At 38.2% G+C, this 15,891-nt stretch overlaps 1 protein-coding gene across 1 annotated transcript in view; it reads left to right on the top strand.

Annotated features, from left to right (window-relative positions):
* ME2 (malic enzyme 2) overlaps positions 1-15,891 on the top strand; it is a 59,976-nt gene that overhangs the window by 39,478 nt on the left and 4,607 nt on the right. The window contains exons 13-15 of the mRNA XM_029921552.1: positions 2,701-2,803; positions 11,251-11,321; positions 12,042-12,140. Of these exons, the coding sequence (XP_029777412.1) occupies positions 2,701-2,803; positions 11,251-11,321; positions 12,042-12,140 (273 nt within the window). The remainder of the gene's footprint in view (positions 1-2,700; positions 2,804-11,250; positions 11,322-12,041; positions 12,141-15,891) is intronic.

Below are 15,891 nucleotides of genomic sequence, written 5' to 3'. Positions count from 1 at the left end.
CTTGAGTGTAGGTCTGATGAATTCTCTTGATGTTTGCTTTATTTTGGCTTCATTTTGAAGGATATTTTCACTGTGCAAAGAAATAAAAGTTGACAGAGACTTGATTTTAGCACTTTGAAGATCTTACTCTTGTTTTCTGATTTCTGTTTTCCTCTGGATATACCTACCATTTTGTCTTGGGTTTTACCACAATGGGCATAGGTGTGTTTTTCTTTAGGTTTATTCCCTCTGGGACTCTGAGCTCTTTATCTTGATGCCCTATTTTGTGGTCTGTGTTGAGAATCTCTCTGATTTGGCTGCATTCTCTCTCTCCTCTTGGGGACGCTAGTTGTATGTATGTCACCATCTCTCTTGAACCTCCTACACTGCTTTTTATATATGCCTTCCTGTTTGCATACTGTGTTTTCATCTGGCGATTTCCTTTCAACTTCTCTTCCAGCTTGCATATTCTTTTTTTAGCTATGCTAATCCGTTGTTAGGTTCTTAATTGTATTGTATTTTTCCTTTGTAGAATTTCTATTTATTTTTCTAATTATTTAGTGACACAGGCATATAAAGGTGTATCATAGAAATAATCAATTCATAAATAAATTCTGTTTTCTTGCCCTCACTTTTCATAAAACAATTCTTTTTACACTCTTCAAATGTATCATCACTGTCACTGTTTGTCCTTATGAGGGCCATTGTTCTCTGTCATCTGACACCTGTCGGGAACAAATTTTTACATTTATCCAATTTGATTAAGATTTAGTTCCTTTGAATTCTTTATCACTGCACAGGTTATGTTCCCAGTTACAAGTATCTGCTCATGTGATCCAAAGGGTCAAATTCTTGAGTGTTAAATCCACTAATACCGAGTATCCACTGTGCTTCAAAGAATAATCATTATACCATTGGTAAAATGGTATAATACACATTTTTAGATCTAGAGAAAAGAAGACAAAAGCATCGTCTACACACTTCTTATTCTGTCCGGTATTCAGGTGCTACAACAATGTGTCCATCCATCTGTGTGGAGGTAGTTTCTGTAAATCTCCTTTTAGTTAATCCAAGTATCTGTTTAAACATGACCTACTTTAGTCATACCTGAAGTTTTCCAGGATAGATTGTCCTGTTTGAGAGCTACTGTTTTCTTGCTCTTTGTGGGATTTTTTTTGTTTTTGTTTTTTGCCAAGGAGTGGGGCAGGTGGGATTTGGCCCAGGGAAATACTATTTAAAGGATTTATAAATTGACTTTCAGGTACTCTTCAATTTCATGGGCATCTAATTCTCTTAGAATTAGTGAATATTCAGAGTACCTGGGTGGCTCAGTCGGTTGAGCATCTGATGTCGGCTCAGGTCATGATCTCACATCCTGTGGGTTCAAGCCCCCTGTCAGGCTCTGTGCTGATAGCTCAGAGCCTGGAGCCTGCTTCAGATTCTGTGTCTCCCTTTCTCTCTCTGCCCTTCCTCCCCGCCCCCCCCAACAAAATAAATAGATATTTAAAAAAAATTTTTTAAGACATATTGAATATACTAGTAATATTATATGCCATTGTTGAGCATAGTACTAAAAGTGACACAACAAATTTGGAGACAACTTTTCTTCAACAAGGCAACATGCCATATTTCTCTGGGGTAATAGTGTGGTTACACCATATGCCTGTTGTGTAAACTGCCTAACTGGGGCAGAATGGAAAGATCATGGGCTTTGGTGTTATAAAAAAAAATCTGGATTCAAGTATAACTTCTACAATTGTGGTGTGTGACTTTTTACAGAGAACTTGGACATCTAAGCCATCATTTTGTGAGAATTTTTTATATCTGTGAGATAGAGATCATAATCTCAGAAGCTTTTTTATGCAGGCTGTACTGAGTTAACTCGTAGAAAGCACCTGGTACAGAGCCAAAAACAGCAGATGGACAGTCGCTGGTCACAGTATAATTTTTGTGTTCCCCTTCATTCACAGGTGTTTACAGTAAGTAATCTCTATTATTCAGGATGGCCTTTGTTGGCCCATCTACATGTTAAGCTTTTAACGGAAAAAGAAGTATCAGGTTTTTTAGTTCATTATTGGGCAATTTTCAACTTTATTTGAATTTGTGTAATGCATAAAACCTCATCCTAGGAGCTCCTGGGTGGCTCAGTGGATTGAGTGTCTGACTCTTGATATTTTCTAATGGTCATGATCCCAGAGTTGTGGGATCAAGCCCCAATGTCAAGCCTGCTTCAGATTCTCTCTCTCCCCCTCTGCCCTTTCCCTGACTTGTGCTCTTTCTCTGTCTGTCTCTAACATAAAATAAACAAACAAAAAAAACCTCATTCTAGTAAGAATTTTTAAAATATTTATTTATTTTATTTTGAGAGAGAGAGAGGGAGAGCAAGCAGAAGGAAAGAGAGAGAGAGAGGGAAAGAGAGCATCCCAACCAGGCTCTGTGCTGTGAGCACAGAGTCTAATGCAGGGCTCGATCCCATGAACTATGAGATCATGACCTGTGCTAAAATCAAGTCAGACGCTTAACAACTGAGCCACCCAGGTGCCCCATCTAATAAGAATTTCAGTGAAAGGACTATGTTATATAGTAATATGTCTGTTCGCAAGTAATAAATTGGTCTCTTTTAGTACAGGATTTTATTTTGTTTTGATTCATTGTTTTGATTCACCTCAATATTTTAGTCCACATAAAGTTACAAATTGAGATTATTTCCTTTCTTCACAGGGAAGGTGTTTGTTTGCCAGTGGCAGTCCATTTGAGCCAGTGAAACTCAGTAATGGGAAAGTATTTACACCAGGCCAAGGAAACAATGTATATATTTTTCCAGGTAAATGCCACCATTATTTATGTTAAAGAGCAATTGTTAATTATGTTCAAATACTTCACCAAATTCCTTAGAATTTAAGAATAAAATGAGCAGTAGTATTTATAGAAATTTGGTATGTTTATACAGAGAAACTCAAGGAATTCAGCAAATCCAACTTGCTTTATTTACTCTATAAGTGTATTTATTGATATTGTTCATTAAATTTGTTTTTATTACAGAAATAATGTACTACATGGTATATAAAAATGGAAAAGGAACAGAATGTTTTAAAATTATTTAAGCCTCTTCGTTTTCCTTTCATATCTCTCTTTTTTTTTTTTTAAGTTTTTATTTAAATTGCAGGTAACATGCGGTGTCACACCCGTTTCAGGTGCACAGTATAGTAATTGAACACTTCCATACAACACCGGGTGCCCATCATGACACATGCCCTCCGTAATCCCCACCACCTGTTTAGCCCATCCCTCTTTCCACCTGCCTTCTGGTAACCATCAGTTTGTACTGTATAGTTCAGGGATTCTATTTCTTGGTTTGCCTCTCTCTGTCTTTGTTCCCCTTTGCTCATTTATTTTGTTTCTTGAATTCCACATATGAGTGAAATCATATGGTGTTTGTCTTTCTCTGACTGACTTATTTTGCTTAGCATAATACTCTCTAGCTCCATTCATGTTGTTGCAAATGGCAAGATTTCATTTCTTTTTTTTTTATGGCTGAGTAATATTCTGTTGTATGTGTGTGCGTGTATCACATCATCTTTAACCATTCATCAGTCAATAGGCAACTTACGGAATGGGAGAAGATATTTGCAAATGATATATCTGATAAAGGGTTAGTATCCAAAATATGTAAAGAACTTATAAAACTCAACACCCAAAAAACAAAGAATCCAATTTAAAAATGGACATGAATAGACATTTTTCAAAAGAAGATGGCCAGTAGATATGTGAAAAGATGATCAGCATCACTGGTCATCAGGGAAATACGAGTCAAAACTACAATGAGATATCACCTCACACCTGTCCGAATGGCTAAAATCAACAACACAAGAAACAACAGATGTTGATGAGACTATGGAGAAAGGGAACCCTACTGCACTATTGGTAGGAATGCAAACTGGTAGAGCCACTGTGGAAAGCACTGTGGAAATTCCTCACAAAGTAGAAAGTAAAACTACCCTATGATTCAGCAATTGTACTACTAGGTAGTTACTCAAGGAATGTAAAAATACTAATTCAAAGAGATATATGCACCCTGATGTTTATAACGGCATTATCAACTATAGCCAAATTATGGAAACAGCCCGTTTTCTCTTGGTACCTCATTATCATACTTCTCAGCTACAACCGCTGCCAGTGGTTTGCTTTGAGTTTTTCTGATGGTTACCATTGTCGCTGATACACTTATCTTCCCTTGTCTTGATTCCAGCTAGAGCCCATATGTATGAACTTCCCACTGTATAATATAATAGTATCCACATACTCCTAATACTTGCTGCTTCTCTGTACCTCTCAATGTGTGTTACTACTTTTAGTTTTTTGAGTAGTTACCTTTATTTTTATATAACATATTCAAAGACCTTTTGAAAATTTAAGACCATTTAAACATTTCTTAAATGTTTATTTATCTTAGAAAGAGGCAGGGTGTGAGTAGGGGAGGGGCAGAGAGAGAGGGGACAGAGAACCTGAAACAGGTTCCATGCTCTGAGCTGACAGGTCAGAGCCCGATGCAGGGCTCGAACTCAAGAATCACGAGATCATGACCTGAGCCAAAGTCAGACGCTTAACCAACTGAGCCACCCAGGCGCCCCAAGACCATTTTTATTAGCTTGCTACAGTTGAAAAATCTGGCACTTCGCTTTCTTATCTGTTCTTATTCCATCTCTCAAGTTTGATTAGTTACTATCAGGAGAGGGTTTTTGGAGATTTACATTGTGATCTGTTGTTTCCTGTGCTTTGTCTATGGATTGATTCTGAAATTACATGATTATAGATTATGTCTAAATGAGGATGACTTGAATATGTAATTCTATGTTACAAAAATTTTGAAACTCTCAAGTCTTTCAGGTATCAAGTAGAGTGAATCTTTCTCTAATTTCCTGTTAGCTCCTGCTCCACAGTTGACTACTTCTTAGGCCCCCGTTACTGTCCTCTCTCACACACACGTATGCTATTCCTGTGTCTGTGCTGTTCCTCTCTGTCGTGGTCTCATTGTTTTGGAATGCATCTTTGAGTAAGTGTTTTTATTAAGCATGGATGAAAACTTCTCAAGCTTTTACATATCTTAAACTGTTTTTCTAATCACTTACAGTTTGGTAGGGTAGATATTCGTAGATCGAAAGCCCATTCTCTCAGATCTTTGAAAAGATTTCTCCTTTTAGTGGCCAGTGTTGCTGTTGAGAAATTTGATGTCATTGAGATCCTCATTTCTTCATATGTACTAGCTTTTTCTCCCTAAAAATATTTAAAATTTTCTCTTTAGGTTTCTGAAAGCTTCCTAGGATGCATCCAGGTTTAGGCTTAATTTCCATTTATTGTGCATATCTGTGTGTGGGCCAGTTCACTGTACCTTTTCTTTCTTTCTCATTTTTTCCTTGCCATTGGGCAAATCTCTCTATTGTTCTTGACTTGTAAATTTTACTTCATATATTCACTTCTGTCTTTTTTTATTCTGTAATTTGGGGGATTTATGTGGCATTCATTCATTCATCTATTTTTTAGCACTTTTAGTGCATGTTTCAAAAGTCTTTTTTTGTAGGGCATCTGGCTAGTCCAGTCAGTAGAGCATGCAACCTTTGATAGGGTTGTGAGTTCAAGCCCCACATTGGGTGTGGAGCCTGCTTAAAATAAAAATTAAAAAAATAACAACAACAAAAGCAAACATCTTTTTTATTATAAAAACTTTCAAACATACACAAAAGCAGAGGGAAGAATGAGCTCCCATGCTCCAGTTTTCCACATTTCAGCACTTATCAACATGTAATCCTATATTCCTACCCTTTCCTTCCTCACTGGGTTATTTTATTTTTAAAAATTTTTAGTGTTTATTATTGAGGCAGAAAGAGAGCATGAGTGAGGGAGGGACCAAAGAGAGAGGGAGACACAGAATCCGAAGCAGAGTCCAGGCTCTGAGTTGTCACCACAGAGCCCAACGTGGGGCTTGAACCCACGAACCGTGATATCATGACCTGAGCTGAAGTTGGATGCTCAACCAGCTGAGCCACAATACTAGTATCACACCACATGAGATTAACAATTGAGTAATATCACATATCATCAGGTTACTAGGTTCAAATATTTTTTATTCTCAATACCTTTTTCTTATCCTAAAGTCACTTTTCTTTAATAGCCATTTGTATTTTTTTTAAAGGTTACAATATCCCTTCAAATGTCTTCTTAGGGCTAAAATTCTTTTAAATATTTCTTCTTTTGTGCTGTTCACTTTCTATAAATTTCTGGTGATCCTTAGTTGTTCATTCATTTTAATGAAAGACTGTGTTTAGTAAAATAGGGATTTGACCTGAATTTCTTTTGTACTGGCGTCTTTCTTGTGGGTCTCTCTCTCCCTGAAGGGCTAGCAGTTGGCTGTTTGATTTGATGACAGGTAGATTTTCAGTGTGCGTTGGCTGGCATCAAGCAAGCATGTCACAGCTGTCGTCAGAGGGTAGAGTGTTAGCCTGTGAATATCCCGGTGCTTCTGTGTCTGAACTTTCCTTCTTTTCCATCCATGTAGCAGTTTTATGTCTGAGTTCTACCCTACTTATCTCTTGAGACCTAGGGTCTGTAGTAGAAACTCTCCCATCCCCAGTGATCTCTTTCTCGAACTTGATAATGTTCAAAATCAACAAAATCAACAAAATAAAACCTTAAAATAGTCAAATGGCTAACAAGACATTGACTGTAATGTGGAGGGTTTCTGTGGCACTCATTCATTCATCTGTTTTTTTAGCCCTTACAGTGTACGGTTCAAAAGTCTTTTTTTTGTGGGGCACCTGGCTAGCTCAGTCAGTAGAGCATGAAACTCTTGATCTCAGGAGAATTCTGGATCAAGATTAGGGAGAGAACCAGAGCTCAGAAAACCAGCCTGTGACGGAGTTTTGTGCTGGAAACGTTCTCTAATCCGCAAGAAGCAGCTGAGCAGTAAAGCGGTGCATTTCCCAAGTGGAAGGCCAGCGTTAGCATCCGGCATCTGCCAGGAATGGGATTCCAGTGAACCACTAGGGGTCCGAAACCCTACAGCTGTACTTTGGAAAAGGGGTAGAGTTTGCGCTTTCAGATCAATGATCTAGAAAACCTCAAGCCTTTATTCTGGCCCACCTGCATCCACAAGTGCCTAACAGAAGCAAGCAGAAATCTTCTGTGGAACAAGATGACACTGCCCTAGTCTTCAAGTTACTTTCACACGTTTTGAAATACACTCCCAGTTAAAAATTAAAAGATAAAGAGGCACATAAAGAGACAAGACAGCACAAGCCAAAAGCATCAGAAACAACAGGAAAACTCTGGAATTCTACATGTCAAACAGATGCTATGAAACAAATATGCTTATTGTTAGTTTGTGGAGATAAAACCAAACTTGAAAAATTCAGCCAGTAACGCTAAATTCTAGCATTGAAAAATAAATTTTAAGAACTCAGTGAATGAGTTCTGTTTATAGCAGATTAGACCAAAGAGAAATAAACTGTAAGATAGGCCAGGAGAAATCCAGAGACCAAAAAAAGAGGAAAATATAGAAAAACAGATGTATATCTTTAATTGATCTATTTTATTGAATCCCAGAAGGTCATGAGAATGAAGCAGAGGCAATATTGATAGTCTTCATGGCTGAGAATTTCTTTTTTCTTTTCTGATTTTTTTTAATGTTTATTTTTGAGACAGAGCGAGACAGAGCGTGAGCAGGGGTGGGACAGAGAGGGAGGGAGGTGTCTTAGCCGAGGCCAGGTCCCAGCACGCTCGTCCTGGCTTTGGTGGTACCTGTCTTGTCCGCCCCGACCGGCAGGGCCTCGGAGAATCCTCGTGGGTTCTTTTCCTGAGGGAGGGAGAGAAAGGGCAAGAAAGGGCGCACAGCGAGTGAAGACAGCACACAGAATCCGATCAAGCCTCTCTCTTATTCTTCTTCCTCTCCTTCCTCTTTCCAGAAAACACTGTATCTTATATATGGTTTGGGGCGGGGAACTGACCCGGGTTGGTTGCCAGGTAACAGAGTAGAATGAATATTAGAGAAAGGGGAAAAACCGAAAAGGAAACTCCAAACTCTGGACACAGCATCAAAGGGAAGCGCGCAGACTAGCGTCTGCAATGCTGGGCAGGGGAAGCTTAACGCTGCCTTCCCGAATGCGGATTGATCTTTTGTGCACCTTGGCCATTCTAGGTCTGGCCCAGCATGACGGACGCCAAAATCTTGGACCAGGAAATGACACTCTCCAGCCTCCAGATGTAAATCTTGTTTTTCTGGTTCATTCCCTGGAGAGCGATATATCCTTGCCTGAGGCAGCCAAAAGTTCAGTGGCTCCCAACAGGGAGGCACAGAATCCGAGAATCCGAAGCAGCTCCAAGCTCTGAGCTGTCAGCACAGAGCCTGCAACGGGGCTCAAACCCACAAACTGCGAGATCATGACCTGAGCCGAAGTCAGACGCTCAACCGACTGAGCCACCCAGGTGCCCTGAGAGAATTTTTTAGAACCTGATGAATGATGGCAATATACATACTCAGGATGCTCGGTGAGACCCCTGTGGGGTGAATAAGAAGAAGGCCACATCCAGGACCAGCATTGTGAGGCTTTAGCAAACAACAACAAAGTGAAGACTGAATGCAGCCAGAGCAAAAAGATTTCCTTGAAAGGAGCAACATAACCATATAGCTTGTCGGTTACGTGGAGTTAAACTGTTAGGAGAGACTTGCATTGTGTGTCAGGAGGGTAAATTAGAGGCTGACACGGAATTCTCATAAGGGTGCATGTCATACATTTTAGGATCATCACTAGAAGACTAGAAAAACTTCCCAGCTGTAGCGAGAGAGTGTTTGAGGAGGAAAGGAAATAATTTTTTAAAAATCTGGAAGTCAAGAATAAAGAGGAAAAAAAGGAATGTGGAATGGAAAAGAAAAATATAAGTAGACCATAGATCTTGTCCCAAATATTTAAGTAACAACATTAACTGTAGATAGAACAAATGTTCTACTTTCTAAAATATATATTATCTAGAGGCTGGATTAAATAAGGAAGCTATTAACCATCTGATTTTCTTCTCATCCTGGAGTAATTAGATAATTGTACTTCCCCACTCTGGCTGAAGACTGTCGGGATACCTTTGGAATAGTGTAAAAGTGAGAATTCCTAGACTGGAAGATGCTAGATACAATTGAGGACAGAGGTGCCAGAAAGTAGGGTGACTGAAAGCCAAGTCACCGCAGTGATACTCGGAGCAGGCAAACCCCGTGCTCGCCTCTGAGCTACCAATCATTCTTGTAGTGCCCAACCCTTAAATATGAGAAACACTCAAAGATTACTGATCAGCTGAGGAAAATCTCTTACATGAACAATTTATTTCATAAAAGAGACCAAAATAAACAAGGGGGAAAAAAGCCTTTCAGGAAGAAGCAGGGATTAGCTGGGGAGAAGGAAAGTTAAAAAACTACCAATGGAGACAAAAATATTATGTTCCAGAAACAAGACAGAATTTTATTTTATTTTTTTAATTAGAAAACAAAAATGAGTTCTTGAAAATGAAAAGTTTGATAGCAGAAGGATTATAAGAAAAGGCTCAGGGGGCACCTGGGTGGCTCAGTTGGTTAAGCATTTGACTCTTGATTTCAGCTCAGGTCATCATCTTGCAGTTTGTGAGTTCAAACCCCATTTCGGACTCTGCACCGACAGGACAGAGCCTGCTTGGGGTTCTCTGTCTCCCTCTCTCTCTGCCTCTCCCCTACTTGTTCTCAAAAATAAATAAACATTAAAAAAAAGAAGAAGAAAAGGCTGAAGAAGTCACCTAGAAATAGAGCAAAGAACAAGGGGTGGAAAATAAAAGAAGAAAATTAGCAGACTAGTCCAGGAAGTATAGTATTGGAAAATAGAAATTTTAGAGGGCGATAAATGGAAGGAAGAAAATAATGACAAACTTCATGAATATTTCCCGAAACGGAAAGATCCAAGTTTCTAGATAGGAATGGCCTCCCACTGAGTGCCAAACATGGTGTGTGAAAGTTAGGAACCTTACTCAAGGCACATCACTGGGAAATTACAGAACGTTCGGTATGAAAAATGATCGAATGCTTCCAGAGATGCAGTTAAAAGATAATCACTGAAAAGGATCTAGAAACAAATTGACACTGATTTCTCACCAGCAATGCTGGCAGCTAGAAGGTATTGGAATAATGCTCACAATTCTGAAAGGAAATTATTTCCAAACTGGAATTGTAAACCCAAATAAACTATCAAATAAGTGGATAGTAGTAAAAAAAGGAGGGGGGAGGAGAGGGAGCATCTTCAGAAAACAAGAGGACATATCCTACCAAAAAAGAGGAGTAACAACAACTAGGAAGAAGTGAGATTTAGGAAGTGAGCTCAGAAAGACGCAAAGGGAGCCCCCATGAAGATCGAGGGTTTCCAGGATGACAACTCTGTCTGGGATGCAGAGCAGATGGGAGTGTCAGCACAGGTTTCTTCTAGAGGATGAAAGAATACATCCAGTAGCTGAAACACTACATGGTTTAGGCAGCTGAACGAGTGTTTCAGCATGAGATAATTTCAAGTACTGAACATGTAAAACAAGGAGTACAACTGGATGTAACTTCAGGGAAGACAAGTTATGCAGGAGAGGAGAAGTAATCATGACATGGTGTTAATAATGGCTCAGCTATGAGTAACACTCATGAAGTCTTAATAACATAACCACTGAATACCGATTCAGCCAAAGTTGTGCCCTCACCACGTGGGACGGAGGGAGGAGGCTGGAAATGTGAAGGAATGCCAGCACACTTATTTCCTGTGGGAAGGAATCTGTGATCTCTAAAACTCAGTAGTCAGGAGAAATTGAAGCGAGCTGTCTAAGTGAGAGAGAGAAACATTAATCAGCTGAAAGAATTGGAAGTAGTTGCCACTATAGAACCCTATGGTAGTAGCTTCTACCAGGTGGCAAGGTGTTTAGAAGCTGGCTGGGGATTGATGTTCTCTGTAACAAGTGTTGATGAATTGTATGCATTGTAATTTTGCCAACTGTTAAATTGAGAAAAGCCATTTGCTATTTCTAAAATTCTTCTAGTAAATAAGAATTGTAACAAAGATCATTTGATTTTTAACTCTCAGATTTCTGTTTCTCTTGGCTGCTTTGTTTTGGGGGACTGTCTGGGGGGACGGGTTACCATTAATTTGCTTTAAGCCTGGGAATTTATTTGGCTCCTTTCATAATTTGAAAAGTGACCTTACTAAATAAACTATTTAAAATGTTTTCTAGGTGTGGCTTTAGCTGTTATTCTCTGTAACACCCGGCATATTAGTGACCATGTTTTCCTAGAAGCTGCAAAGGTAAATGCTATAAATATTGTTTGGCTATTTTATAAAGGATGAATTATAATGATGAATGGATCCTAGTTAAAATCCCAGAGAGAGAGAGAGAGAGGAGAGAGAGAGACTGGGTCAAATTTGCCTTATGAATGGAAAGGAAGGTGTTCATCTGTTGCTTTTGTGATTTGCCCATCTACTTTTGTGTAAAATTCATTTTTATCATGATTTTTCAGATATTTGATTGTAAGCTATGAATCCTTTCATATTTACTTTACCTGTAGTATAGTGTGTGTGTGTGTGTGTGTGTGTGTGTGTGTGTGTGTGTGTGTAGTGTATATACATTTGTCTGAAGGAACACACTGTAACACCTTCATATTTTTAATGGACAAATACTGGTTTATTTGGAATGTGTTGGCCTTTTGGAGTGCCAGGCTACAATATGAGTTTTGAAGAACTCACATTAATACAGATTTTAATGTCTGTTTTCATAGTAGCTGTTATAATTATGCCAAACTTTGTATGTATATTAAGAAGAATATGCCAATAAGCCTTTAAATCTGGTTATTTATTGCTTAGTGGTGAACAGTTTTAATTTCTGCAGTTCTTTATGCACATTCCTGATAAAAATAAGGAGAATTATGTTACCTGTGTTATTTCCTGCTCCCCAAACCCCGTTCCCCTTTTATTAGATCCTTATTCTGTGTCATTTAAACAAAAGTAAAATGCTGTCTTTCTCTTCAGGCACTGGCAAATCAACTGACAGATAAAGAGCTAGCTCAAGGGCGACTTTACCCACCACTTGCTGATATTCAGGAAGTTTCTATTAACATTGCTACTAAGGTAGGCATTAATTTATACCTCCTCACAAATTTTAATGGCATATTCTTACAAGTTTACAGAGAAAAGTTTGAAACATTTTAAGAGGACAAAGAAGAAATTTTAGGTGACCCATATTCTTTCTACCAGGATGTAACCCACATTAGTATTTTGGATTTGTTGTCTTCTAGTCTTTCTTCTTCCCTAACGCATGCATACATCTGCACACACATGCAGTCACCTGTGACTGTTTTCATAATTGGTTTCTTGCTGCACTTTCTCCATGAAGTATGATGGAAGCCTTTTCCCATGTAAATCAGTAGTAATTCTCCTGTATGACTGTTAGTGCTTCATGGGATTCTCTCTGTTGGTGTATCGTAATTTGTTTAACCATTTCTGTAATTTTGGAATTACGCATTTTTATTTTGTTAGAAATATTGTAGTAAATATCCTTAGATCAATTTTTGCATACATTTGTAGTTGTTTTTTCTTAAGATATCTAACCAATCATAAGAACAAAAAGTATTACTATGCCAAGGCTTCTGATACATATTACCATCCCTATCTTTAGGAAAAAACTGTCGGTTTACATCGTACATATTAGATATGAAACATACCTGTTTTCTCACACTTTTGCCAACACTCAGTATTTTTTTAATCTTACATACTTCATAGATGTAAAGTTATATCTGTTTAAAAAAATTTTTTTTTAATTAATTTATTTTTAAGGCTCTGTCAGCACAGAGCCTCACTCGGAGCTTGAACTCATGAACCGTGAGATCATAATCTGAGCGAAAGTTGGACGCTTAACTGACTGAGCCACCCAGGTGCCCCATATCTCATTTTTATTTAAAGCAATTATTTTAGTATTAGTGAGATTAAATAATTATTTTGTTGAGGAGCCTGGGTAGCTCAGTTGGTTAAGCATCTGACTTGATTTTGTTTCTGCCCTAGGTGTGGAGCCTACTTAAGATTCCCTCTTTCCCTCACCCCTCTTCCCTTTGTGCTCTCTCTCTGTCTCTCAAATTTTTTTAAATTTTTTGTTTATTAAACAATTGTATTCTGTGAACTACCTATTAGTGACTTTTGCTTGTTTTTTTCTAATTCTTTATAATGTTTATTTATTTTTGTGAGAGAGAGAGAGCACACAGCAGGGGAAGGGCAGAGAGAGGGGGGAACAGAGGATCCCAAGTGGACTCTGTGCTGACAGCAGAGAGCCCGATGTGGCGTTCAAACTCACGAACTGTGAGATCATGACCTGAGCCAAAGTCAGACATGTAACCAACTGAGCCACCTGGGCACCTTGACTTTTGCTTCTTTTTATACTGTATTGGAGAGGCTTCTTATATATTAAGTGTTGTGATCCTTCTGTTTGCTATGGTGCAGGTATTTTCCCATTTGCCATTTATTTTAACTTGTGGAATGCCATATTTCAGAAGTTTTTTTATGGAATGATCTGTTTACTTTATGGATTGATCCTTTATGAATGTTAATGACTTCCCCCAGTCCCCAAATCATATAAATGTCTACCTGCATTTTTTAATAACATAAAACTTTTTAATCCCTCTGACATTTATTTTAGAATGTGATGTGAGACAGAGAAACATTTTTTTCGGAGTACTTAGCCAGTTGCCCCAGCACCCAGTGATGGAGAATGGTCCTTTTATTAACATACAGTCCTCCTATCTTGAGAGTCTGTTCTTCACCATATTGGCCTATTATTAGGCACCATTACAATTATTGTGGTATGTGGGGGGCCTGGCCGGCCCAGTCAGTAGAGCATGTGACTCATGACCTGGCAATTGTGAGTTAGGTGTAGAGATTACTTAAAAATAAAATCTTTAAAAAATAATAATTATTGTGATATATATAATATGTATTATTTTATATTACATATTTCCCATCATTATGGTTTTTCAGAATTTGTTTAAACTGCATTCTTTTGGATCAATTTTTCTATCAGTCCCTTTGAGTTCAAAGAAAACCCTGCAACTATGTATGAAACTGTCATACTTGTAAATTAAGTTGGTACAGTTGTCTTTTAGTAGTGACTTCCTTCCTCACAAGGATCTCTTTTTACTCGCCACAGTCTTTTTCTTTTTTGTAAGTCTTTCAATATAATTTTGTTGTTTTCTTCTGTAAGTATGGTACATTGCTCAATACTTACTTTCCTAGGTATTTAAATTTTAAATTTTAAATTTTGGGTTCTTTATAGTGAACAAAGTTTTTCTTTCCATGTTTATTTCCTTGCTGGTCATTTCTGGTGTAGAGGGGAGGTATTAATTCTTATGAACTTACTTGATAACAAGTTTGTTGAACAATCTTAATTCTTTTGTTTGTTTGTTTATTCTGAGAGAGTGTGAGTGGGGGAAGGGCAGAGAGAGAAGAGAGAGAATCCCAAGCAGCCCTGTACTGCTCCATCTCATGAACTGGAGGTTATGACTTCAGTTGAAATCAAGAGTTGGAGGCTTAATCTATTGAGCCACCCAGGCGCCCCCAGTTTTAATTCTTTTAATAGTCTTTTAATTAACTCTTTTGGAATTTTGAGTTTTAAATCAGTTGCAAGTAATTGTATTATTTATTTAATATGTATTACTCTTTTTTTTAACCCTTAAAATCAGTTTCAACCAACTTAGTTGATAAGAAGATCCTTGTATTTTAATATTAAATGTGATACAAGCTTTTGGTTGAAATAAATATTTTTTCATCTTTTTAAAGAAGTAGGCTCCATTCCTAGTTTACTAAGATTTTCTTGAACATCAAGATTAGATGTGGAATTTATCAACCACATTTTCGACTGTATACTCTTGATCCTAAGATTTTTACCCCTTTGACTATAAATGTTATTTTTGCATTATTTTGGTACTTATAAATTAAACAAAGATTGGGAATTAGAGTAAAGAATGATATGTTTAAGAAATAACAGCCAATCCAGGGGCAGCTGGCTAGTTCATTCGGCAGAGTGTGCAACTCTTGGTCTCAGAGTCATGAGTTCAAGCCCCGTGCATTGTGTGTAGAAATTACTTAAAAATAAAATTCTAAAAAATAATAATAATAACAACAGCCACTCCAATTGAGTGGAATCTAAAGTATAGGGAAGCAAAAAGAATCTGAATACCTTACTGTTGCAAAACAACTGAGGATTTTAGAGCCCAGAACTAGGATGGATAGAGCTCATCTTTAGAATTTATAGGATGATATTACATGTGGGAAAGATTTGGGAACGTGTCAGTGAGTCAAGAGATGACCGGTGTGCCCCGATGGGAGGTCGTATGAAATAGGAGACACTGTGCTTAGGGCTGGGCACAGGATTGCATCTCTTCCCCCTTCCGCAGAGTAGAGAATCTGCTCCTTCGCTTTAGGCTTTCCTTTTTAAGAACAAGGGATCGGGAGTTGGTGCTTTGTTTCTGTCCCCCACCCCATCCACAGCCACTGAGCATCTCTTTATAGCTACCGGTCACCTGCTGCTCGCCTGCCTGACCAAGCACAACTCACTCTGCTCTCCTGCCTTGCCCCATTCTTTCCCACCGGCACAAATACGTTTCTTACAATAGACCAGAAAATAACTGAAACACATGTTTATCCCAAAATACAGGAACGTTGAGCCCCTAGGATGAAAGGTTATTTTTAATAACCTTCATTTTTTGTTAAATTTTTTCTTAGCTGAAATAAACTTCCATAGTGATCAGTATTTAGAATGGGAACTGGAGTAGGAGGAGAAAGGCATAATTGTTAGATTGAAGTATCAAGGAAATGCCAATAAATGGGGGGGGGG

This window comes from Suricata suricatta, chromosome 14, assembly GCF_006229205.1.
Source record: "Suricata suricatta isolate VVHF042 chromosome 14, meerkat_22Aug2017_6uvM2_HiC, whole genome shotgun sequence".
Lineage (NCBI taxonomy): Eukaryota > Metazoa > Chordata > Mammalia > Carnivora > Herpestidae > Suricata > Suricata suricatta.
Note: the sequence above shows the minus strand (reverse complement) of the source record. Positions and strands in the feature narration are given on the sequence as shown.